At 53.4% G+C, this 26136-nt stretch overlaps 1 protein-coding gene and 1 long non-coding RNA gene across 9 annotated transcripts in view; one reads left to right on the forward strand and one right to left on the reverse strand.

Moving 5' to 3' along the window:
* Positions 1-14594: 14594 nt before the first annotated feature.
* Positions 14595-20361, reverse strand: LOC146430662 (uncharacterized). 5 transcript variants are annotated; one of them, XR_014855065.1, is made up of 3 exons: positions 17292-19130; positions 16937-17040; positions 14595-16814 (listed from the first exon to the last, which is right to left on the reverse strand). It is a non-coding gene; the product is annotated as an uncharacterized LOC146430662 (long non-coding RNA). The 5 variants fall into 5 exon arrangements; XR_014855064.1 differs by lacking the exon at positions 17292-19130 and adding an exon at positions 19139-20361 and having other exon boundaries at positions 14595-17040; XR_014855067.1 differs by having other exon boundaries at positions 14595-17040; positions 17461-19130.
* Positions 20362-23176: 2815 nt separating this feature from the next.
* TNRC18 (trinucleotide repeat containing 18) overlaps positions 23177-26136 on the forward strand; it is a 54272-nt gene continuing 51312 nt past the window's right edge. For all 4 annotated transcript variants that reach the window (XM_085074505.1, XM_085074509.1, XM_085074508.1 and 1 more), the window contains exon 1: positions 23177-23450. In XM_085074505.1, coding sequence (XP_084930631.1) covers positions 23249-23450 — 202 coding nt within the window. In that variant the 5' untranslated portion in view covers positions 23177-23248. The remainder of the gene's footprint in view (positions 23451-26136) is intronic.

The following is a 26136-nucleotide window of genomic DNA, read 5'->3' on the forward strand; positions in this document are numbered from 1 at the left end:
TAGCAGGGAGCAGGAAACTTCCCTGGACTTCTGAGCCCTGGGGTTGTTCTCTATTCCCAAACCTCTGCCATGTCTCCCCTCCTGCCAGGGACACTGCCTGCCCCCCCCTGCCAGTCTGCAGGGTGTAATAAATCACTCTCTTGTCCAGTTTGGGTGAAATATCATGGATTAACTCACCAAGACTCCCCAGGCTGTCCCAGCTGAGATGGAAATGGCTGCAGGCTGAGGATCACTCAAATATCCTGGGAGCTGGCAGGGACCAGGTGAGGGTGAGGAGCATCTGGAGGAAGGCAGAAAATGATACCCACGAGCAAATCCCTTCCAGGCAGTGGGGAAAACCTGGGGGCTTCATCCTCCTTTGGGTGGGCTCTGGCAGCCCAGAAAGCAGCTGGTGTGAGTCTGAAACCTCCTTTTCCCCCATGGTACTGTGCCTCCGAGTCAGCATCTCCCGAGGTGATCACTTTTTTCCTTTCTCTATTTCAAAATAATTTTAAATGCATGACTGGCAATTCAAGAGAAAACAGAAGAATGGTTGTTATTGCTGAGGATCTCAGCCCAGCCAGAGGAGATGTGTTCCTTTTGTGGAATCAAACATCCGTCAGGGAACAGTCATGCAAATTTATTTCGCTTTTCTTCTTTTTTACCTGTTCCATTGATCTGGAGCCTGTAGCAGTTGGCTCATGGAGAGACAGGTTTGTTAATTCAGGAGCCTTGCAGAGCCTCAGTCGGTGAGGAGGGGAACTTGCCAAAGCTCCTGGCTCTGGGGGATGCTTTGTGCTGTGTGTGGGGACAGTGGCACTGGGACACATCCCTCCAAGGGAGAGGGGAGAGGTGTTTGCTGTGTCCCTGGGCACTGAGCAGACCTGCAGTGGCCCTGGGAAGGCAGGAGAGCAGCTTCAGTTCTGCCAAAGCTGCTTCCCACCACGGGAAGGGACAAGGACACTTGGTCATGCTGCTGGGATCACCAGCCCTGAGCAGTAAATGTGAGTTAAACCCCTAAAATCACAAGGTGGGCTTAAAAATATCCAGCTGTGAGATTGCATTTGATTTTATTGTTATTATTATTAGACTCTCCAGTCCATCTGGGTGTTTTCAGGAGTCACCTGCCAAGCCTCTCTCTTCAGATGAGTCCTGTCACTTCCAGTGGTGTCTTCATGTTGAGAGGTGATTGCAGCCTGACTGCTGGAATCCATGGCTGTGCAGCTGGGAAGGTGCCAGGCTGCCTTGTGTGGTCTGAGTCTTGAGAGGATCCCAGATGATTTGTGTTGGAAGGAACCTTAGAGATCATCTCATTCTACCCCTGCCATGGGCAGGGACACTTCCCACCAGGCCACATTGCTCCAAGCCCTGTCCAGCCTGGCCTTGAGTCTTCTCCTTCAGCAGTCTCATCTCCTGGGAATGAAGAGCAGATGGAGCTGCCTGGGCAAGGGCCAGAGGCTGGTGCTCACTGCTGTAGAGAATCTTCTGCTCCAGGCAGGGCAAGAGCCAAACCTCCCTCCAGTGTCTGGAGCCTGAGCAGCCTCTCTGTGAAATTCCCTGCGTCCCTGCAATGCTGCTCCTCTTATTTCCTGCTGGAAGCATTGCTCTGTCCTTCCAGAATATTTGCTTTTTTTGCTTGAATTGAGTATTTTGGCATTTTTCCCCCACAAAGCCCATCTCTGTGTGTCTTTGCAGGCAAGCTCTGGTTCACTACAGGTAGTGGGAGCCAAACCCTTGGCTGATGAGTTAAGACACATGTGGGTGTCCCCACTACTGTCCCCACCACGTGGGCTCATGTGGCAGTGGAGGAGCCACCGAGCATCCCTGCAGCTGGGAGAACAGGGAGAAGCCTCATTTAAACCATTCAGGAGATGCTCAACCGCGCAGAAATCTGAATTTATTCTGCTCGCGCCGTCTCTCCTTCACCTCCTCTTCCTCGAGCAGAGCAATTCACTGGAAACAGAAATGTCCAGGGGAACAGGGAACAGGGATGTCCAGGGGCTCTTGGCTGGGAGCAGAGCAGGTGGGAACCCAACGATCCGGTGCCTCCTCCGCATCCATCCCCTGCTCCTGCATCCCCCGGGGCTGGGTGTTCCCAGCACTACAGATGCTCAATAATCACAACAACACCGCTTCTTCCGCGGCCACGGACTCCTCCTGACGATGATTCCTGCTGTCGTTTCAGGTATCGCCTCCTTTCCCCGGGCTTTTCCTCAGCCCGGCAACGGCTTGTCTGAATAATTCAACTAAAAATTCAGGATCGCAAATAAATACGGGATAATTGCTAACAGCTCGCAGGCAATCCACTGCCAGAGCACGGCTAAACTCCTGGTGAATTATTTATCCGCTAGGAATTATTTGCCCGGCCCTGCTACGGAAGGAAAGCTCCTTCCCAACCTTTGCCTGACGGATGGCCTGGCTGGGGGTGACTCTGCTGGTGCTGACTCAGCCCTTTCCCAGCTCCTGCTGCCTGCAGCTCCTGCTGGGTAATTCCTAAAGCTTTGGTAACACTGATGTCTTTCCAGGATGGGTTTGTGGGTCTTACTCCCAAACCATCCCGTGGCTGCAGAATTCCATCTTTCCAGTGTAATCCCAGCCTGCCTCACTCTGTGAGATGGAGTTCCAGAGATGGAAAGAGCTCCCTGCTGGTCTTCCAACCTAGGAGTCCTGGGAAGAGCTGCTGAGGCAGGGATGGAGTCATGGATGGAGTCAGAGCAGGGATGCAGGCTGGAGACTTCCCGTGGGATGCTTGCTGCCTTTAATGTCACATCACTGTGAAATGATCCGTGATGATGTCCTTCATCCTGCTCCATCCATGATGATGTTCCTCATCCCGCTCCATCCATGATGATGTCCCTCATCCCGCTCCATCCGTGATGATGTCCCTCATCCCGCTCCATCCGTGATGATGTCCCTCATCCCGCTCCATCCGTGATGATGTCCCTCATCCTGCTCCATCCATGATGATGTCCCTCATCCTGCTCCATCCATGATGATGTCCCTCATCCTGCTCCATCCATGATGATGTCCCTCATCCTGCTCCATCCATGATGATGTCCCTCATCCTGCTCCATCCATGATGATGTCCCTCATCCCGCTCCATCCATGATGATGTTCCTCATCCCGCTCCATCCATGATGATGTTCCTCATCCCGCTCTGCAGCAAATGCCTCCGGGCTGAGCCAGGAGCTGGGAACTCTCTCCTGCCCATGGAGGATGGGGTGATGGCCTCTGTGGGCTTGTGGAATCCCACTGCCCACTCCTCCCCCCGGGAGCACAGAGAAATGGCCCTCAGAGGTGAGGAGCCGCCAGCCTGGGCTCATCAATCTCCATTTGCATCCAAAGAAGAAGGAAAAAAAAAAAAGAGATTTAGGAGCAAGATCAATATTGAAGGAGCCTGTCTTTTTTCTTTCCCCTGTGCTCCTCTGGGGGTGGGAAGCTCAAGGCAGGTACTGGGAGTAAATCCTGCTGGCTACCTAGATGTAAATCAGGAGGGAGATGATGGATTTATGGGAGTCCAGCCTGATTTACACTCCCAGCTCTGGTCCCTGCAGGTTGGCACATGGCCCTGGGGAGGTGAAGTGCTGGAGGGGGATGGAGCCACCACCACCTCCTGCTGCAGCTGAGGTGGGAATGGTTCTGGTGTGGAGGTGACTTTTCTGTGCTTTTCAAACCCAGTTCAGGGAATTCAGGGCTTTTGGCTTTGCCTCTTTGGAGTTCAGCAAAGCACATCCACTCTGACCTGAGTGGCAGAGTGAAGTGATGCTCTGCTCAGGGCTGACTTTGTGGCTTGGTGGGGAAAAAGGCTTTGGAGCTTCTCCCAGTGATGCTCTTCCCCTCCATCCCTCCTTCTCTCCATCCCAAGAGCCAGTGAGACTTGCTGGTGGCAGGGTTGGTGCATCCATGGAAGAGGAGGAGACTCTTCCTTCGGAAAGTCCTCCTGTGAGAACTTTGGAAGGTCCAGAGGTGGCAATGAAGGGTTGTCCCAGCTCTGGGGCTCCTCTCTCCACCCCTCCCGTGTCCCTGGCCATGGCAGGGCTGGAGAGGCACGGGGAGCTCTTGTTATTCCTCTCATGCAGCAGGAAGGATTTCTGCGAGTGCCATAAACCATCACGTGGGCAGAGCCTGGGTGAGCTCTAATTGCTTCTATTTGCATATCGAGGCGAGGCTCAGCATCCTGCTGATATTTGAAAGAGGAAAATCAAAATCAGCTCTAGATAAACAACTCCCCCCCCACCACACTCCCCAATCCCTGCCCCCACTCCTAATTTGTGCATTTTTGTGCATTTTCCTCCCTTCATGCAGGTTTTCCAGGTCTTTGGTCTCTTCAGGAGCAGAGAGACCACCCCCGGACCCCTCCCCAGGGAGCTCTGGGGCTGAGAGTGCTGACCCTCACCCCTGGCTGAGGTTGAGGAGGCTTTCCTCGGAGCTGGCGGTGAGGGATGTGCTGTGGAGGTGTCTGAACGGGAGCTGGAGAGAGGATCGGGGTGGGATTTGGGCTGGAAAAGCAGAGCCCAGGCTGGAGACTCCGGGCTCAGCACGGAGCGGCTCCTGCTGGGGCTGTGCAGGGCCGGAGGGGCTGGATGGCCCCGAGTGGGAGCCCAGCAGATGTCACTGCAGCCCAGTGTCACCGCAGCCTGGCCCTGCCAGCTCCTGGGGACCTGCGGGGGACAGGGTGGGACAGGACCCTTCCTCACCTGCGATCCCCCAGGGTGGCAGGAAGGGCTTTGTTTGCACCGCAGGTACTGCTGGCTCGGGGATGCTCCTGCTCTGGAGTTCACAGACACGGGCAGAAGGTGGAGAAGGAGCTGGAAAAGGGGTGACATCCCCTGGCTGTGCTGTGACACCAGCCATGTCCCCAGGTGTGCTGTGAGCCACTTTTCCTACTCACCCACAGCCTAGGGCACCCAAAGCATCCCCGCTCCCCCTGTCCCCTCAGGTCCCCAAGGTCCTTCAGCCAAGCCTGGCTGTCCCCTTGGCCCTGGGAGGACCTTGGGCATTGCCAACGCTTGCTTGGCACCCATGGCTTTGGGAGCTGCAGGGCTGTTCTTCTGGTTGTTTGCACTCTTCTCCCAGGCAGGGGGATGGTGCTTTGCTCCCTCGGGGCCACACAACAGACACCAAATATGTTGTGTCCCTTCCTTGGGGGATGAGGCAAATGGGCTCCTTCCTCCTCCTCTTCCTCCCCAGCATGAGGGCTGCTGTCCTCTGAACCCTTCATTGCCCTTTGGGGGAGAAGTGCTGACTCCAGATGTTTCCCTAAATGAGAACCTTCTGCAAACAGTGCCGGATTAGATTAGATTTTAGGAAGAAATTCTTCCCTGTGAGGGTGGGGAGGCTCTGGCATAGATTGCCCAGAGAAGCTGTGCTTGCTCCATCCCTGGGAGTGTTCAAGGCCAGGCTGGATGGGGCTTGGAGCCACCTGGGCTAGTGGAATGTGTCCCTGCCCATGGCAGGAGGTGGAATAAGATGGTCTTTAGGATCCTTTCCAACCCAAACCGTTCTGGGATTCAATGATTTTTGCTTTCTTCACCTACTGGTGTTCAGTGACCTTCAGCCTGCAGTGGGGCTGGAAGGATGGGGCAGCCCTGGCTGCCAGCACCACTGCTCCCTCTGCTCTCCTGCCTGTGCCAAACCTGTGGCTGGGGCTGCTGCCTGCATCCCTGCCCTGGATCATGGATGTTCCCCCTTCCCTTGGCCCTCATTTGTTGTGCCAGTGTGCCAAACACGAGTGGGGCAGCAATGCTTCCCCCAGCTGCTCCTCATCCTCCAGATCCCACAGAAACCACGTGGGGCAGGGTGGAGAAAAGGTGGAAAGGTGGAAAACAATCCCTGCTGCAGCTCTTAAAGGTGGGGGAAGAGAAGGAAGGAGATGAGCAGGAGCTACCTGGTGCTTGCAGGTATTGTGTGTGCACATTGGATTTCCATCAGGCTGATGAAAGCACCAGGAGGTCTTGAAGCTGAAGCCAAGGTAAGTAACCTGTGGCTGTCCTGGGGGTGCTGGGTGGGGGAAGAGCTGTTTGCTCAAGAGCAGCAGGGATGCTCTGCCAGGAGCTGGGATGTTCAGCTCTGAGCTGAGCTTGCCAGGAGGGGTTGGGTTTTGACATCCCAACCCAGCTATGAGGAAGGATGCTGGCCAGGCTCCTCCACCCTCACCCCACATTGGTGGTCCAGGGTGATGCAGGATGGAGGGGTTTCCCCTCCTGGCTGGGTCTCTGGGGGTGCTGGGGCTCTCCCAGCCCAGGTGGAGCTCCCTGGGGCTTCAGTGGAGCAAACAGCCCAGATTCCAGCTGGGAAGGTTGTGCTGGCCTGGTCGTGGTTCCCTGTCCCAGCCAAAGGTTCTCTGGTGCCTGCTGCCCCAGCAGGGAGAGGATTTTTCCCCCTCCCTTGTGGGAAAGCATCCCTCACTGCCATCACACAGCTTTCTGCCCTACCTAGGGTCTCACTTGCACCTCCAAATTTCCAAGGGCTTCCCAGGCTCTCTTCCCAGCCCCCCACCCCCCTCCCCATGTTGCATTTGGGATTTGTGTTTCATTCTTATTTATCTCTCCGTAGGTTTGCCCCTGTCATTGCTGCTGTTCCCAGCTTTCCAGCAGGTTTGCTCTGCACAGAGCTGCAGGTTGGCTATGAAATATGACAAAGCGTTCATTTAAATGCACACCATGATGTCGGCGAGTCCATTAGGGGAATTAATTTGAATGGTTGGCGTTTAATAAACAGCCTCGTCCCTCCTCTCCACACACAACCCCCTCCCTCACCACTGCTGGCAGCTTGGAAGGGTTAAAAAAAAACCCCCACATGTGGATGTTGGAGGGAGGGGGGAGCAGGTATCAGGGTCTGGAGCTGGGTAGGGGGGGAATAATAAAAGAGATCTGGTGTTGCTAGAGGAATTGCAGTTTGTTTTGTTCACGGTAAAAAAAAAAAAAAAAGCACATGTGGAAGGGGTTTGGGCTCACAGGGTGTTTGGTGCATGGAGAAAACGGGGAGGGGGGAGAGGGAGGACACACTCCGGCCAGAGGGTCCCAGCCTGGCTCCGAGCATGCCGGGCAGGGGGGAGGAGAGGGGGCTGGAAGGACGTTGCTCCCCATATGGTGTGTATTACAAGCTCCTTTCTAGTTGTAAAGATTAATTTAAAGCCTTTCTCACCTCCCCCCCATCCCTCTTCCATTGACAAATGAACATCTGGGCTGAATGCTGCCCAGATCCTAATCAAAGCATTTTTCCAGGGCCGTTGTCTGCCTTTATGGCTATCTGCTCCTCGGATGCTCTGCAGTTCCAATGCACTTGGCAATTCAGCCTGTAAATACCCCTCTCCAGGATTTATGATTCGGGATAATGTGATTTTTCTCTTTGCCTCTGGATTCGTTTGTTTGGTTTAGTTTAACGACATTTCCTTGTCTCTGCATAAGTGAGGGCACAAAGGGAATTTTTTTTTTTTCCCCTCCTCTCTTTGCAGTTATTAGCAATGAGCAAAAATGGCTTTTTTGGGGGGTTGGTGGGCACACTGGGGGTGGACAAATCCAGCTCTGAATCCCTGAGGAAAATCTCTGATCATCCCAAACCATCTATTTTTCCTACAGAAAGCTTGTTTTCAAGGTTTTGCCGAGAAAGCAGCTTTTCACCAAAGCAAATCTGAGCCCTTTCCATGATATTCAAGGGTTTCTTCATTGGGGAGAGGCAGCACGAGGCACAGCCCAGTATGGAAAAGCTGTTTGCTCCCAAAAATGAGCCTCAAGAAGCCAAATGACATGCTTGAAAAACTGGGAATATTGTGGATGGCATCCCATTCCCATCAGACTTTATTGTTCCCCTGCAAGCTCCAGTTTGGGAGTTAAAGGATTAATACATAAAACCTAGCTGGGGTGTTGAATAATGATTGTAATGTGGTCATGTCCCAGGTGCTGTAGGTAAAGGTGGTGCTTGAGCCAGGGAAAAAAGGTCAGGAAAATCCCTTTGGGGCAAAAATAGGGACTTGCAGGGGATGTGACATGGGGTCCTTGTGTTTGTCCCTGTCCCCAAATGAGGACAGACCTGGGAAACACAGATCTGGTGAGTTTGGGGTATATCCTGAGTAGATTTATTCCTGCAGAAATCCTGGATCTGGGCTTCCCCTTCCCTCTGACTGGACAGTGAGGCTTTTTCCCTTAAGGATGCCTTAAGGAAAGTGTGTGAGTTCAGTCCATGGAAACCACCACGGAGAGGCTGTGTTTACACAGCAAGAGCACGGGGTAATGGCTTCAGTAATTAAAAATATTCTCCTAAGCGAGATAAAAAATCACTGGGGTGGAAAGAGCTTGACTGCTCCTCCTGGGCTCTGCAGGATGAAGTGCAACCTGGATTTTGTGATGCAGGTTTGGGGATCATCCACCACCAGGACCCTCCCCACCCCGGGGTGTCACTGGGGAAGCTGAGTAATGTCACAGGCACTAGGCTTGTTTTGCCTGAGAAACTCTGAATTTCTCACAAATATAAAGAGCCAGGATGCAGCAGGGAAATCCCTGAAAATGGATCTGGAAATGTGAAGAGCCAGACCAGAGTCCTGATGGGTGTGAGGCTGAAGTGACTCCAGCACCGACCCTGGAGGAGAACAGCCACCCATGCAGAGCTCCAGAGGTAGGGAAACACCTTCCTGAGCATCCGGAGGAAGCTCTGGGGTGAATTTTAATTTCCCTGCCTTTTCCCTGTTGATTTTCAGAGCGCTCAGCATTTCTTCCCTCTTTTTCCTCCCTTTCCTCCTTGATTCCCCCCAAATGAGCAGCAAGATAGTGAAGCCTGGTGCCAGTCCATGGCTGAGCCAGCGCATCCATGGGGACAGCAGCCACGGAGACACAGGAGAGGGGGATTTACGGAGTTTCACAGCGGCACTATCCATCGCTGGGGTCATCTCAGCGTCTCCGAGCTCATCCGCGGTGCTGCGCGGCCGGAGCTGCCGAGCGGGGATTTGCGGCTGAACTCCTCTCAGAAAGTCGCTCCCAGCCTTTTCTCATTTCTTTCTGGATTTAAGGCGGCTTCCAAATTCCTGCGCAGCCAAATCCTGCCTGGGACTGCCAGGAAACGCGGCCAGCAGCAAGTACGTGCCGTTTCTGTACCCACAGCACAGGCAGGGTTGCTGTTGTCCCGCGGGTGATGCTGACGGGATGGAGCTCCAGCCCTGCCGAGGATGTGATGCTGTCCGGCACCCTGCCCTGGGTGCTGCCCGGGGCGTCACCTCCCCTTCATCGCCGCCTTTTTATACACCAAAACACCCCACCCCGGATTCCCTAAACTTTACCCGCCGCCCTCCCGGTAACCTCCCACCCAGCGCGTGGAAACACACTGGCTTCATGAACTCCCCATGGGATTTACGATCCCAGAGACTTCCTGCGCCGCCTGTCATCGCTCTCGCCCCTTCCCGCCACCGAGAAAACAAACCCGTTTGTTTCGGGGCGCTCCTTCCCCATTTCTTTGTTTATTTTTATTTCTGCCGCTGCCTCCCTCAGTCCCGGAAGGTCTTAGGGGACAGAGGAGGTGTAGGGGACAGCAGGGGACAGTGCAGGGGACTCTGAGCAATGAAGCAGCCCGGAGGTCACAGTGAAGGACACAAGTTTGGCCTCCATGGGAAATGTCAGTGGCTGGGGAAAGGAGGGTCGGGAAAACCCTGAGCCATTGGTACAAACATCTAAACCCCACAGGATGCATCCCTGCATCCCAATGCCCTCAGCAATTGGGATTTCCATGGAATCCATCCCAGTGTGACCCCAAACAGCCTCGGGAAGCAGAGAGCAGTGCAGGGGCTGCACAGGCAGCATCCTCCCAGCCGTGGCGGGGATGCAGAGCTGGCTCAGGCCAAGCCCACCCATGGGACGTCTGATCTGGTCTTTCCACTGGTGACTCATGGAAAAAAGACTTGTTTTGCAGCAGCGCTCGGCATGTCGGGTGATTTTGCCTCTGTGCCTCTCTCGCCTGTCTTTTTTTAAAGGATCATTGGTATGAAAACATCTGGGACCCCAACCTTCCTGTGGAGCTCTCTCACCTGAAGGCATTTTCCCCCCCTGGATGTGTGCAGGACTGGCTGTGCAAGCCACGCTCTGTTGACTGTCTGGGAGGCAGCCTGGTCACGCTCCCAGGGCTGAATTTTTTGGGGATTAATGCTTCTGAGCAGCTCTTATACAACGGCGTTGGAAGCTTGGAGGGTTTCCACTGGCTCCTTGCTTGCTGGGTTTCACACTCCTGCCAGCACCGCCGGCTGCACGGGACCTACCCAAGTGTCTCTGCAAGGTTTGTGCCACAGCCTGGGGTGATGGGGTTGGGGACTCATCCACGCGTGTCCTGAGTGTCCCTGCTGTCCCCAAGGCCAGGCAGAAATGGGACCTCGCTGTGTGGCTTGGCTTCTTGCTGCCTCAGAGGGAGCAAGCAGGATCCACTGGTAGGTTTGGGTTAAAACATTCAGAATGGGAATAGTGCTGGTTCCCATTCAGTTCCCAGCACCACACTGCTTCCCAAATACTCACCTTTCACTTCTTTTTCTTCAAATCCTTCTGAGGGATGTAGTGCAGCCCTTTCCCAGTGGGACCAGCCCATCCCAGATACGGCTGCAGCAGGAGTCTGGGCCAGCTCTGTATTTAACTGGATTGGCTCTTTTAAAAGTTTTTTTTTTTTTTCTTGGAAATGGGCATTGAGAGAGATGTTCTGTGGTTCTCATTGCTGTGTATCCCACCTTCACCCTTTCCACACAGAGCACTGACTGTGCCACTGCTCTCTGGAAAGCACATCAGTGACTTTTTTTTGGGGGGGTCATGGTTTAGTCTGGAATCTGGCATGGAAAATCATTTCCAACCCCCAAATTAGAAACAGAATAATAATACAGCGCCTTGTTTTGGAGGAGGTAGTGTGTGTCATCCCACAGCAATGAGAAACTCATGCTGGAGAGGAGCAAAGAGCTGTGATTTATTTTTTTTAAGGCTCCCCAAAGGACTGGCGTGGCTCTGGGATGCTCCTCCTGCTCCCTTGTACCCATGGTTGGGGATGGGACAGTTGCTATGGGCAGGGGGACATCCTCACATCATGTTGGGGTCTGTATCACCCAATTTTATTGTCCTTACACTTGGTTTTGTGGAGAAAAGGGGATTGTGCTGTGTGGTTTCCTGCCTTGCCCTTCCCTGAGGAGTTGGGGTGGAGAGCTGATGTTCAGGGATGGGACAGGAGCCAGTGTTTGCCATGCTGGGCTGGAGGGAGGCATGAGCAGGAGATGCTTTCTCCTTGGGATTCTTAATGCTGTGGATTAGAGGGAATTCACATCGAGTTGTTCTCTCTGTGGTCTCTCTCCCCAAAAATTCAGATCCTATGGAAACTGAGTGAGGCTCCTAGAAAAAGAAGTCATGCTGAGGCAGTAGCTAGCCCTGCCTGAGATGGGCTCACCCCTCTGTCACTGGCCACCACAGCATTGCCAGAACACCCTTTAAAATAACTTATTTTTTAAAATTGCAAGGGGTTTCCCCATGAGTGTGAGCAGTAGCTGCTCAGGGGGCCAAACAGCAATTTAAAGGCTGTCTTTACCCCTTTTTATTTCTCTCCCTGCTGGTTCTAACACCCTCTACACCCAAAATCTGTGCCTGAGCTGGGGTGCCCCATCTGCCTTCGGGATGCCCTCAGGGCAGGTCCTTGGGGGAGAGGTCTGCATGGAGCCAGTCCCTGGGATTTAATAAGACACTTAATGTATGTTAAATATCAAGGGCTGATAGGAAACATGTGTCCCAAGGATTAACAGCCGTGTAAAAGATAAAGCCACGAGTTAAATCTCCAAACACCGTGTTTCAAATAACCCCTCCACGGCTGCAATCTGCACTATTGGGGTAAAGAGTGGGATGGGGAAGGTAAAATGTGTGTTGCCCCAAAATCTTTGGGAAGGGCTTGGGACTGGGTTTTCTCTCAGCCAGGTGATGGCCAGGGATGTTGGATCACACAGGGGTGACGTCAGCTCTCTCTTCCCCCATTTCTTCCTCCTTCTACCTCTCCCCCTTCTTCTAATGTTTTTTCTTTTTTTTTTTTTTCCCAGGCCCCAATTTCTCCCCTGTCGAGGCAAACGCTTTGGCTAATTAGCAAAACGTGTCAAAGAAAATGATTAATGTCCCGGGAGGAGGCTGAGCTGCCTTTGTGCCGGCATTGCCTGACTTCTGCTCTTAAAGGTTTTATTAAAAGATAAGGGAGCTCGTGACGGGTGAGAAAAGCATGTGTTTCCCATGGTGTTAAAGGGTCGGAGATGGGGGGGATGTGGGGCAGATTGGGGTCACCCTCAGAGGGAGAGGCAAAGGCTCGTGTTTCCCTGCCTCTGTGTGCCACTGTCACCGCGGTGTCTGGCCTTGGCAGGGGAAAAGACTTTAAAAAAATGGCTGAATGCCTCCTTTATTCTTCCAGGGGCAGGTAACTCAATCTCCTCCGCTGGGCTATGAATGTTGCTGTGTTACGGGGCTCTGTGTGGCTGTGTGCTCCAGGAGCAATGCTTTAGGGGGTCCTGGGGAGGGGACATTCAGGATGGGCATCCCAAGGTGGGGTTGGGGTGCTGGGGATTGGGGACAGCCAGGACAGCAGTGGCAGCAGGGGCAGAGGTGCTTGGGCATGGGTTTGATGGACCCTGTGGTCAGTGAGGTGACATGGGACATCCCTGCCACTGTTTGCTGTGGGCTGAAATCCCCGTCCCAGCTCCCTGGGGATCCTGGGGATCCTGGTGCCAGGTGGGCAGCAGGGGCATGGGAGGGAATCTGAGGCACAGTACCACTGGGCTCCTGCCAGGACCACCTTACACAGCATCCAACTGTCCTCGTCTCTCATGGCTTTGGACACATTTCCACCAACCCCCAAAATGTGCTCCTTGCAACCCAAACCCCTGCAAAACTTCAAAACCAGGAGCCTTTGCAGTGGGGTCTTGCAAAAGGCAAAAACTGCCTGGCAGATCTACCATGGGATCACAGGATCTAGAGCTGCAGGGCCACAGCATCCTTGTGCCATGCCAAAATCCCAGCTGGGATCGGGGATTTTGGGGATCCCAGGAATCAGCTGGGATCCCATCAGCCCTGGGAGCAGGGAGAGGATGACAGTGGTGGGAGATTCATCAGCAGCACACTGGGTATTTTATCAAAACAGGAGTGATTCCCAAACCCGGCAGACATCGATGTCTGCAGCCACAGAGGCCTGAGCCCCTCGATGCACATCACAGGGGTTTTGGGAAGGGGCACAGCTGGCAGGAGCCTCTGGGGGGCTGCAGGAGCTGCACCGTGAGGTTTTCCTCCAGCAAACAGACCTCTGGGCTTAATAAGCTATTTGTAAAACTCGCAGTGGATAAACAAGAGGCCGTGTGTCAGGCTGAAGGCAGCCTCGCAGGGCTCCGCCGCGCGGGGTGGGACCTCAGCGCAGAAATATTTTCAAGATAAACAGAGGAAAATGAGTCCTGGAGGAGGCTGGAGCTGCTGGCAGCAGCACTCCGCTCCTCTCCAAGATTATTTCGGGGCAGGAACTTGGCTTTCTGCATGCTGCAGCTTTTTTTCTTTTTTTTTCCCTGCCTCTGAAGGGAACCTCGCGTGCTGCTGATTCAGAAATAAACCTGAGGAGCGGCTGGCACTGAAGGCAGCGGTGAGAGGTGCAGAGCCCGGGGCTTGCAGGGGAGTTTTGGGGTGAGGCTGAGGAGCTGGGATGCACAGCTGCTACTGCAGATCCCGGACCCTGGCAGAGCTGCCTTCCCTGAAGAACCCTTGGGCTGAAGTGGTAATATTGGAACGGGGGTTTTGGAGATGAGAAGACTCCACGGAGACTTTAGAGCCCCTTGCAGTGCCTAAAGGGGCTCCAGGAGAGCTGGAGAGTGACAAGGGATGAAGGGACAGGACAAGAGGGAATGACTTTAAACTGACAGAGGGCAGAGTTAGATTGAATATAAGGAAGAAATTCCTCCCTGTGAGGATGGTGAGGTCCTGGCACAGGTTGCCCAGAGAAGCTGCGGCTGCCCCTGGATCTCTAGAAGTGTTCAAGGCCAGGCTTGGAGCAACCTGGGCTAGTGGAAGGTGTCCCTGCCCATGACAGAGGGTGGAACAAGATGGTCTTAAAGATTCCCTTCCAATCCAAACCATTCTGGGATTCTGTGACTCCAATGTGAGCAGCAGAGCTGCCTTGCCTGGCTCCTGCCCTCCGCTGACTCCTCCATTCCCCTGTGATGTCCCAGGGCAGGATAAGGGCACTGCCCTGCCCTCTGCCAGGCTGGAGCTTGGGGAATGTGCTGAGCTCCATCCTTCCATCCCCTCCATTCCTCTGTCCCACCATCCCGGGGCTGTGAGGGTTTGGTGCTGGTTTCCTTCTCCTCTGTTCTGTGCTGGTCTTTAAACTCCAGCACAGAATTGCTGGATTGACACCAATCTTGGGGCAAAGCTGGACTCAGGGCAAAGCTGGACTTGGGGCACCATGGCTGGGACCAGCCACAGCCTCAGCAGCTGAGATCTCCCAGTGTATCTCTCCCTCTCTTCCCCACCCCCAGCAAATTTAATTAAAAGTCATTCAGATTCCTTTGAAAGAAAATGTCATCCGTCGACACAATTACACTTTAACTAACCAAAGCTGTTACAGTTCCTATATATATTGGAATCAGGCTGTCGTTATTAGTTCTAAGTAAGTAATTTATTCCCATTATTGTGTTCAAATTACAGGATATTACCCCCTGGGGAAATAATCCTGTTATTTGAAATGTAAAAAAGAATTCACATGGACAACAATGGATTCCTAAATGAACCCAACAACAGCCCCCAATCCCAGCGCGGCATCGCTTGCCTCAGATAGGGAAAACACGAAGTTTCTTTTAAAAAGGTTCTTTTCTTCTGTCTTCCCATTCTCCTGCCCCAGGTAAGGTAAATCGGGCTCCTCCTCTTCTTCAAATGCATCGATTTATTGAGAGAATCCTGGGTGTGAAGGAATTTGGTGGGGAGCATGGGGGAGGCAGATACATGTACACATGTTTGTGTGTATGTATATATATATATTTATATATTAAAAAATATAATATATATATATATAATATATATATATAAAATACATGTATAAATATATGTATATATACGTGTGTCTCCCCTTATTTTGGAGGTGGGAGGGGATGGTGGGATGCCAGTGCCCAGCACAGCCCCGAGGGTTTCTGCTGGAGCTGGGAATCTCTGCCTTCCTTTGGCAAAGAGCTGCCGAGGTTCTTTGGAAACATTGTTCCCTTGATCAAGATCTTCAGCGAAGGCAAATAGCAGCTCGTCTCTGCAACACCCAAACATAAGCAACTAATTTGGACCACCGAAAGGAAAAAGGGGGAGGCAAAAAAAAAGAAAAAAGAAAAGAGAAAGAGGAGGAAGAGGGAGGGGAGGGAAGAAAATCAGATACACTTGTAACCTGATTACAACAGCCAGCTATGTGTGCAAAATCACAATGCAGCTCTATAATTAAATCTCTCTTTCCCCCTCCTGCCGAGCTCTTTCCTCTAACAGGCGCGGTACAAAAACAGTCGTTAGGACATCAAATTCCAGCTCCGACAAGAGGGGACTTTTTTGTCTATAGCTGCTCGGCTCGTCTTTAAGGAAATAATAATTATAAGCCCAGTGCCGCTGGCTGACGAGCTTTGTGGAGCAGAAAGGGCTCGGCTTGTCCAACAGCCCCTTCCCCCATGCAGAGGGCTGGGGTGATGGGAAAAGAGATGGGATAGCCCTGGGAGCAGCTATGGACAGCAGTCCCTTGTGCTGGGATGCAGGGCGAGAGGAAACCATGGGATCTAACAAGATGCTCGGAATCACAGAGCCTTCTTACCCTGCTAAATCCATCTCATGTGTTTTAGCATCAGCAGTTTGGTGGCACAGGGCACTCCCGGGTGGGTCTGGAAGTTGGGAGTGCATGAAGCACCTGTGAAGGGTGTGAGGAGCCAGTGGCTTCACGGACACCAGGAAAACTCCTGCCACAACATTTTCCCGAAGGGTTACTCCCCTGCCTGATGCTTGGCTTCTCCAGCCAGACCTGGGCCACAGGGTGATGGGGGGATGCCTCAGAAGGGATCAGGTTAATAAGCCCCAAAGGCAGCAGGGAAGGGACCCCCAGCACGGTGGATGGGAGGGCAGTGCTGGCAGCCTTTCCCCAGCCCTAATTGTTGGTGACTTGGATTTACGCCACAGAGGGCTATTCCCATCCCTGTGACACCCAGCACATGCTTTTGCTGGCAGCTGCAGGCTGGATTCAGCCTCAGGGACACAGTTCCTCGAGGGCAGGTTTCTGCTTGCTTCCTCAGGGTATTTTTGGGAACAAGTCTCGCATCCCATCTTCTTTCCTGCTGCGAGTCAAGGTAAGGTGTGTTGAGCTTCTTGCAACTGGTGCAACGACTCACAGGAAGGTGGGGAGGGCGATGGAAAAAAACTGGCTTCAGGAAACCTTCCAGTGGTCCCCAAAGTGTAAGATAACCACCAGTGAGACAGGATTTATCCACCACACCTCGTCGGGGCAGCTGGCACGTGCAGGAGAGCACGGCCAAGGGTGAACGCAAGCTTTGCAACGCGCGGCATGCGACACGGAAACTCGGATGCTGCTCCAGTAAAGCTGTGCAGGTTTGGTTTTAATGGCAATTAACAGCTGTTAAAAGGTGAAGGATGTATTCTGCTAACACCCAGTGCTTCTGATGCCTTTCATGAAGGGATTTGAAAATACATTTGCGAGTGGTAATTTTAAGCCACGATAATGTACCCCGGGGAGGTGGATGGGTTTACCCTGTTTTCAGGCGGGGAAGCTGAAGCAGGCCAGGGCACGGTGTGGGGATGAGCATTCAGTTCTGGAAGTGGTGGTGAAATCCACGTGTGGCTCTGGAAGAGGGATGGGACCTAGCCAGTATCCAGTCAGCAACATCAGTGCAGTTTTCACCAGCATTTCCCCGATCTTTTATTTTGTGGGGAGATTAACTTGGTGCAAAACCAAAGGCACTCACGAGTTTAACCTTCAGCAGGACCCTTTCGCTGGGGGGGGCAACGTAGGAAATCATCTTTCCCTGGGAGATGCTGCAAATCTGGATTTTCCAGTTCCTGGAGGGCTCTGCTTGTTTAAATTAGAAGCAGATAGCAGAGGTGAATTTTAAGAAGGACAGAGCAAAGGCACACAAGTATGCAGTTAACTTCTAAACTTCTTTCTCTGGCTCTCCCGCTGAGTAAATGCTTTAGGAGCTTCAAACCACAGCTTTTAATATCTCCTTAACATGCCCCGTGATTCCTTCCCCCCTGTCAAAACAGCGAGAGCAGCTGTGAATATTTTCCATTTTAAAATGTTTTGTATGCATACGAAAGTACCTGCAGCTCCTGTGGGCTGGGCTATGGAGAACTGCTGAAGCCAAGGGTACCTATTTTATATCAAACCTCAAAATAGCTCATGCTTCTGCCTCTCTCTTGCTTGTGTCCTGCATCCAGGAGGGTATTTTTGATATAACTGACAGATCAAGGGAAAAAATCCCCAATTTACTCTGTTGATGTAGAAGGTCTTGTAATTCGGAGCTCAGGGTTCCCGTTCACCTGGATGGAGGATTGTTTTAAACTCCCAAATGCAGAGCCCGTAATAGCAGAGTGTTGTATGGGGACTGCAGTTTTGGGGAGGTTTCCCATGCACGTTTCTCCACTAAACCACATTTTTTCCGCTGAAAGGTGTAACTGCCGTTTCCGTGCCTTACGACCAATTTAGCAGCTGATCCACAGCCAAAAAACGCAGGCAGTAATTACAGCTTTGGGGTTGGTGCTCCTCTCAAAGCACTCTATGGGTTGTGCATGTCAGCCCTCCCCCCCCGCCTAATTTTTTCCCCCTGATCTTGGATGAAAAAAGCTTATTATTAGGTAAAAGGAAAAGAAAAGCCAGCCTGATGTGTCCAAGAGGCAGTCTAGCTGTGACAAAAGCCTGGTACCAGGCGTTTGGTGGAGGTTGTGGAAAGCAAAGAGCACACAGCACGGGGCAGATCCTGGCACTGGGGGTCCCAGCTTGGGATTTTGGGGTGCACAGACGGCAGAGCAGGAAAACAGGGTGGGATCCTGCATACACACCCACCCTCTTGTGCCAAGCAAGGAAAAAAATCCCCATCAGTCTTTATTTGGACTTGAGACCAGACTGGGGTTTGGGACAAGTTTGGCTTTACAAACCCCGAGCGGCAACCAACCACATCCCTATGCACCCCCTGTCTCCTCTCCCTTCTTTTCTGCTCTGGCTGGGATGGGGAGGATGCTGCAGCCTCCAGCTGCTGCCAGGCATTGGGTACAGCCCCTGGGGGGTTTATTTCTTGGGCTCCCCCCCATGCAAAGCCTGCTGCCAGGCTGAGCACAAGGGTTGTAATCAGCCAGGATTTATGGAGAAAACCGAAATCCTGAGCTGTTCAGGTCATTAATCAGAAATTCTTTGCTCAGTTCCCAAACCGTTTCCCTGGGGATCTCCTCATTGGGACCCCCCACTCTAGAGCCCCCTCCCCAGGGATGGCAGCTCCTTCATTGCAGGCACAGGGGCACGGGTGGGGAGGAACCCCGGGCTTTGGAATTATCCAAGCCCCCCCATCGATAAATAGATCGCCATGGATTCATGGGAATAAACCCCAGCAGGGCCCCCCTTCCCTTCAAATCCCACCTCTGTCCCTACAGGGTTTTATTTGGGGGGGATGGGACCCTGCTGTCAGACTCGGTTCTGCTTTTAAGATGGGGGGGGAAGGACTGAAATCAGGGCAAAGCTTTGCCGACGCGTTGGGATCGTCGCCGTCCGCGTTTTAATGTGATTTATGCCTGGATTTCTAAATCCAGCCACTGACTGCACGCTTTAAATATAGCTCCAAAACCACCCTGAAAACGCGTAGTAAGCACGTTAAAAACAGCGGGCGGAAAGGTTGCACAGCATCCCCATGGCTGGGGATGGGGAGCATGGGGGGTGCATCTGGGAAAAAAAGGAGATTTGGGGGGTCCCAGCAGATGGGGATGGGGGTCCAGCAGGGCCTGTGCCCAGCTGGGTTGGCAATGAAGGGGTGAGCGTCCCCCACCCCCCACAACTTGGCAGCCCCCCAAAACGGGGGCGATGCGTCGGGGGTGGGGGGCATCGCTTTGCTTTGCCTCCCACGTCTCCAGAGAGCCTCGCCCAACTCCCCCCATTCCCAGGTTCCAACCCCCCGTCCTACCTGCATCCCGGGAGGGGGGGCAATGCCCGGTGTGGGGCTGGGGGCTGCGAGCTCCGCACCGCTCCGCTGCCTCATGCCCGCTCCCCTCCGCCTCCGCCGGGACCGGGACGGGGCAGCCACCGGGAATCTCGCGTTCGTCCGGGGAGGGGAGAGACGGGAAGAACGGGAAAAAGAGGAAAAACAACAACAACAACAAAAAACCAGGAAGAAACGCCAAAACAAAACAAAATGGAGAAAATATAGAACGGGGTGGGGGGGAAGGGAAAATAAAAGAAAATTAAGGGAAAAGCACGAGGGGAGAGACGGAGGGAGAGGAGCCGGGCGAGCAGGGCGGGCGGGGGTGCCCCCTCCCCGGGGGGGGCGGGGGGCGGCCCGGGGGCGGGCGGCACCGTGGGAACCTGCCCGGAGCCCGGGGCACCGGGATCGGGATGGGAATGGGACGGGGATGGGAATGGGAACGGGAATGGGAATGGGGGGGCACAACGCGCTGCGGCTGCTCGCGGGACATTCCCGCCCGCCGCCCCGATATTATTTTTAATAAAAACGGGAATTTTGGAAGGAAAGCGGTGTTTGCCGCAAAGCTTTGCGGGGGAAAAGGTAGTAGCGGCAGCCACCCCGCAAATTCCAGGGGGGCATTTGAGCCCCCCTATTGGGGTGTGTATCCCCCCCAGCTGCAGGGCTATTGGGGGAAATAATATGGAAAAAAGCGGGCTAGGATTTCATACGGAAAACAGTGGGAAAACGGACCGCGCCGGAGAGGGGAAAACAACAACAACAACAACAACGACAATAATAATAATTAGAAAAACGTGTATATTAGATCGGAGGGGCTTTTTTCCTTGTTTTTTGGAGGGTGTTTTGCAGCAGCGATGCCCCAGCCAGGAGCTGATGCTACAAGATGGCTCCCGGCCGGGGGAAGGGGAGGAGGAGGAGGAGGAGGAGGAGGAAGGGCTGGAGTTGCAGGGAGGGGTGGCTGTCCCCCCCCAGCCCCGCCCGACCCTGTTTTTTTCTATTTTTTATTAGCATTTCCCTGATTTATGACATGCCAACCCCCCGGCCCGGGGACAGCGGCGGGGAGGTCCGGGCGTGAAGGCATTAAACATTTATAAAATATGCTTTTAAAGCCACATAAAAGCGATCAAACCATTAATATTTTTTTCTCTCCTCACCCCCGATCCCCCCGTTTTTTTTGGTTTGCTAAAGGAGACTGGGAAAAGCAGCGCCCTCCCCTTGGAGGGTTTGAGCCCTCGCCTCTGACGCAGTTTTGCTCTTAAATATAAATAAAAACATATATATAATAATTATTTATTATTATTATTATTATTTTCGCGCTAAAACAGGGCCTTGCGCAGCCTGAGAGCTTTCCGACGAACTCGATTTTGCTTGGAATGTTTAAAAATAAGCAGATTTTTGGGGCTGTTTCTCCCCTTTTCTGGCCGATGTCCCGAAACTCCTGTCGGGGAGGGGGGAACGACACTTTATTATTATTACTTTTAATTTATACCGCATTAGACTTTCCCCCTCCTCCCCTTTTTCGTTATGAAAGCCGATTTTTGTTTAATTAAGTAAAGAAGCGGGGGGTGGATTGGGAAAGCAAACCCCCCCTTCACCCCGAGGGGTGGGCAAAGGGAAAAAAATACATTAAAAACAGGGGGAGAAGAGGGGAAAATAAATTAAAAATCGAAAGAAAAAAAAGAAAAGGGAAGAAAAGTAAAAGTTGGTGTGGCCGGCGGGCAGCGCTGGGGGGGCAGCCCCCCTCAAAATCCTGAGGGGGAGTGTGTGTGTCTCCTCCCCCAGCCTCCCTTTTCACCCTATTTTTGAATTTTTTGGGAGGCGGAGCCCTCAGGCAGGGCAGGGGAGCCTCCCCCGCTCCCCCCCGACCCTGAAAGGCCGCTTTGTCCGCGGCGGGGCCGTGGGAGAGGGCCCGGCGGCACTTCCCCCTCAGCCCTGCCCGGGCGGGATGAAGGATTTAACCCCCGCAGATAATAAAGGGGGTCGCGGGGCGCTCCCCCCTCACGGCCCCGCTCGGAGCGGGGGGACCCGCGGCCGCTCCCCGCCAACCGCCCGCCCGCTCCGGGCGGGAGCGCGGGGGGAACCTCGAAACAGCAGCGGGAGCGCCGGGGGCGGGGCGAGCGGGGGGCCTGGAAACCGCCGCCTGTTTACCCGCTGCTGAGTGACAGCCCGGCCGACCAATGAGAAGGCGCGAACAGCCCGCGGACCCGCCCGCGCCGCGCCGAGAACAATGCGTGTTTCATGGCCCCGCCGCCGCCGTTTTTCCCTCCCCCATTCCCCCGTTTTTTCCCTCCCTCCCGCCCCGCGCTCGCGCTCCCCTTTTTTTTTTTTTAAATAATTTTTTTTTCTCCCTAATTTTTTTTTTATTCCTCTCTCCTTTTTTTTTTTTTTTTCTCCTCCTCTCTCTCTCTCTCCCCTTAAGCGCCGCCGAGCCGCGCGCGGGGCCGGCCCGGGGAGGCGGGGGTGTGTGTGTGTGTGTGTGTGGAGGCGATGCCGCAGCTCGGCGGGGCCCCGCCGCTCCATGGCGCGGCCGCCAGCGCGTCGCTCCCGCGCTGCTGCCCCTGAGGAGCGGAGCGGAGCAGCGGAGGAGCCGGGCGGCGGGCAGGGCGGCGAGCCGGCACCCTCCGCCCCAGCCCCGCACCGCCGCCATGCCCCGCGACCAGGCGGCCTGACCGCGCCGAGGTAGGACCCGCACCGGCCCCGCACCCCGACCCCGGGGCGGCGGTCCCGTCCCCCCCAGAACCCCCCCTTCCGCACATCCCTCCCGCTTTTTGCCCCTTTTTAGCCGTTTTCCCCTTGATTGGATGACTTTCCAGCCGGGATCCGGCCGCTCCCGCAGCTCCCGGGGTGAGGCTCGCCCCGCGCAGCCACGCAGGCAGGGTTTAATTAATTTAAAAATCCACCCGAAAACCAGTTTTTTTTACAAATCCCACCAAAGCAAAGCGGTGAGATTTTTTTAGGATATAATTCCGCATCTCCCCCCTTCTTCTTTTTTTTTTTTCCTTTCTTTGTTTTGTTTTTTTTTTGTTTTTTTAAATCATCCCTCCCCTGCTCTGGGAGCTCCGGTAGCTTTTGCAGAGGCTTTGACGGGGAGAATCTCCACTTTATCCCCGCAGTGTTTATTATTTCTCTCCATCCCGCTGCAAAATGCGGCGGGCGAGTGGAGCCTTTCATCAGGCTGCAAGTACAAATATAGATAATTTTATATATATGGTTGGGTTGTTGGTTTTTTTTTTTCTTTTCTGTTGTTGTTTTTTCGCTCTGCCGGGAAATGATAATACGGGTTTTGTTTTCCCGAGTGAAAGCGGCTCTGGGAAAAGGAAGAATAATAAAAAAAAAAAGCCCAAACGACAAGCCCAGTCGGTGGTTTGGAGCCTTGGGAATGAGCTCCGAAAAGAGGGGAGAAACGGGGCTGCGGGAGAGATGCCGCTGCCAGAGCCCGCGGCGGAGGAGAAATAAAGAAAATGGGGGAAAAATAAAAAACCAAAAATAGGGGGGAAAAAAAGAAAGAAGAAGAAGAAGAAAGATTTGAGTGGGTGGGGTGCTGTTTTGGGATTTTTGTGTTTGTTTTCCGGGGCGAAGAGCGATGCCGTCCCCACTGGTCCCGCCGGAGCTGGGCTGCGGCTGCGGGCGGGCGCGCCCGGGACCAAATGGAAACTCTTGGAATAAAAGTTTAAATTCGTAAAATATTATTTTTAAACACTTTTTTCCTCGCCCCTGCTTTTTGCCACGAGCTTTCCTTAGATTTTTTTTTTCCTTTCTCCCCGCTTCTTCCCCCTTCTCTACCTCCCCCAGTCCGGGAAGGTGAGGGTGGGTTTTGGGGGGTATTTTTGGGGTGGCTGCGAGCAGGGGGGATATCGGGGCATGTCGTCTCACCGCACCTCCCCCTTCTTTCTCCTTCGCAGGCAGCGCCGAGACCGCCGCGCCGGGGCTGGCTCCCTGCACCGCGCCATGGGACGCTTGGACGCCTTATTTTTGAAAACCATCTGATTTTTTGGGGGAGGAGGAGGAGGAGGGGGGTGGGGGGCGGGAGGGGGGGGGGAAGGCGGTGGCGGGCACCGACAGCGATCCGGGAGACTCCGTGAAGCCGGCGAGTGGATGATGGATGGCCGAGATTTCGGGCCCCCCCGCTCGGTGCACGGCCCCCCTCCGCTGCTCTCCGGGCTGGCCATGGAGAGCCACCGCCTGGGAGCCACTGGCCGCCTGGCCCCCGCCGCCGGACCCATGGCAGCCGGGCTCCCCGCCGCCCTCCAGCCCGGAAAATTCCTCGCATCGGGCATCAGCCTCCACTCCCACCCGGGTAAGCTCCGCGGAACCCTCCGGTACTCCCCGCGCCTTCCCTTTCTTCCCTCCGCGGTCGCGGGCAGCGTTTCCTCCGCGGTCGCGGGGTCGGGGTTTAACCCCCCAAAATATAAACTTATTCATCGTAATTATATATTTATGCTGTAGCAGCTTTTTCGCGTGTTTTCCCGGAGTGTTTTGTGCTTTGCGCGGTTTTGATTTGGCGAAAAAACAACAGGGGAATGGGGAAGAAATACGAAAAAAATAGGGTGATGGTGGAAAAATGAGGGAATGGAGTAAAAAATAGGGAAATGGGGGGGTAAAAATCGCGCCTAGCCGGTAAAAGTCCCCCCTCCCAGCGTACGGTTTTGTTGGCACTGAGGAAAATCCCTGCCGCGGCGGCTGCGGAATAAATCCGGGGAACAAATCCGATTTTCGGGAAAGCTGGGAGAGGCGCAGACTGGGCTGCGGAAGGATGGGGCTATGCTGCACGGCGCTGTGCTTCCCGGCCAGGCAAAAATCCCCGTGGCTGGGCTGGGAGAAAAGGGTAAAATGGAAGTGATTTAGTGATTTCTTGCCCGGTGCAGCCGGAGCCCCACTGAGGTCCCTCTGCCCCCGGGCAGCGCTGCTGGCGCCTCTGGCTTTGGTGGTTTTTTTAATTTTCTTTTTATTTTTTGATTTTTTTCTTCGCGATTCTTATTTTTTAAACCCGCAGACAAAACTCGCATGCAGTGACTGCTCCCTCCTTATATTTTTTTCCCCTTCTCGACGTGCTTCATCCTTGGGCAGCCCCACGGCTGCATCTCCATTAAAAAAAAAAAAAGAGAAAAAAGCAGACACTGAAATACACACGGTTTATTTTTTTCCCCACAGTCAGCTTTTTATTTATTTCTTTAAATTACTTTTGTTTTTTGGAGACTTTTTATTTTTTTCCCCCCTTTCCGAGCTCCCTTTCCCAGCGGCTCGCTGAGTCCGGCAGTGCCGGGAGGAGGCTGCCGCACTCTCCTGCCCACATTCCTGCTCGCTGCTTTCCCTGCGAGGACGCAAGGGATTTCTGACCGTTTGATTTCCCTCTCTGGCTCTATTTTTAATTTTTTTTTCCCCTTTCTTTCCCCTGGGCGTGGAGAGGTGACTCTGAGTTTACTTTAGGCGTTGGGAGGGTGACAGGTTTTGCAATAATAAACCTGCTTTTCTCCCAGCCGCCCGGGATGAATGACTTTGAAATTTGCAAACCTGATTGCCAACATCTGCAGAGAAGGAAGCAGCCTGAATCGAGGGAAAAAGATTTATTAGTTTTAGACTAGGTGGCAGTGCCAATTTCCCAGGTGCTAAGAGGAGAGGTGTAAACCGAACGGGCTATGAAGCCAAGCACATGGGCAAACACCTTCTTTTTTCCTTCCCTTTTGTCTTTTTTCTTTTTCCCTCCCTTTTTTTCCCCCGTGGTTATTTTTCCCCCCTCTCCTCCACCGCCTTACTGCAGCAGAATACGATCTCTGCAAAAATTCATCTGGACAATCTCAAGCCAAACCGAGTGCGGGTTCTTGGTGTTTTTTTAATTATTCTCATTTTTTGTTGGGTAATTTTATTTTCCTTTTTTTTCCTTTTCTCTCTTTTTTTTTTTTTTTTTTTTTTTAAATTTCTCCTCCCAAAGTTTCCTTTACTGAAATCCAGGCAGGTCAGGAGGGAGGCATGGAGCTCTGGCCTCTCCAAGCTGACCAAGCTCTGTGCCGCCGTCCGGGAGCTTTCCCACCGTGCTGGGAATGAGCCTCAGATTTGTGTCCCCTCAAGGAGGGAGTGTGGTTTCTGATACCTCCAGGTTTTTTTTAACGTGTTCTTATTTTATTTTTGTATTATTTTTTATGTTCCTTTTTCTGGGAGTTCTTTGAAATCCCCTGTCCCTGCACCTCGGTGGTGCTCGGTCTCCCCGTCCGCTGCCCGGCACGATCCTCGCAAAGCTTGGCTTCGTCACGGCAATTCCAGGCTAAACTCCATTAAAAAGATCTGTACAATTAACAGCCGAAACTCCCATTAAACCACAGCAGCGGGATAGGCAGGGATATTTTTGTTGTTGTTGTTTTTTACGGCTTTAACAATATCGCCTGAAATGATGATTGCTTCCTGCTACCGAGGGGCCCTTTGTAGGTTTGCGTTTGCGGTGCTGTTGGTGTGTGGTTTTGGTGTTTTTTGTTGTTGTTGTTGGGTTTTTTTGGGGGTTTGTTTTGTTTTTAGGAGGGGTGGAAAGCAAAGGCTTGCGCAAGGGGTTAAGAAAAGTGGGCAGGAGGCAAAGCCTTTAAATAGAGCCAGTTCAAACCGATCCTTAAATATCGCCGGGCTGAAGAAAGAGACTCTTGAATCCGTCCCAGCGTCCTCCGAAAATAAATACGCCCCTGTAAAAATAGCACGATTGGCCATATTTGAGAATCCAGTTATGGCCGGCACCGACTCCTTGTTTTTCCTGTACCCTCTGCTCATTCCGGCAGCCGGGCTCTGCCCCAGCGCCAAAGTACGGGCGCCTAGGCTGTGTCCAGTGACCCCTGGACCCTCGGCTCCTCTCCGGGGGATTTCTGCTGCCTAGTAGCGTTTTGGTCACGGCTGTGCAGGCTGGGGGGACAGGGACAGAAGCCCCTTTGTTGGAAACTCATGGAGGGAGGAGTGAGCTGGAGGCTGAGGCGGGAGCTGAGCTGGCCCTCGGTGCGGGGCTGCCA

This window comes from Lichenostomus cassidix, chromosome 14 (assembly GCF_008360975.1).
Source record: "Lichenostomus cassidix isolate B80296 chromosome 14, HeHo_3.0, whole genome shotgun sequence".
In the NCBI taxonomy this organism is placed as follows: domain Eukaryota; kingdom Metazoa; phylum Chordata; class Aves; order Passeriformes; family Meliphagidae; genus Lichenostomus; species Lichenostomus cassidix.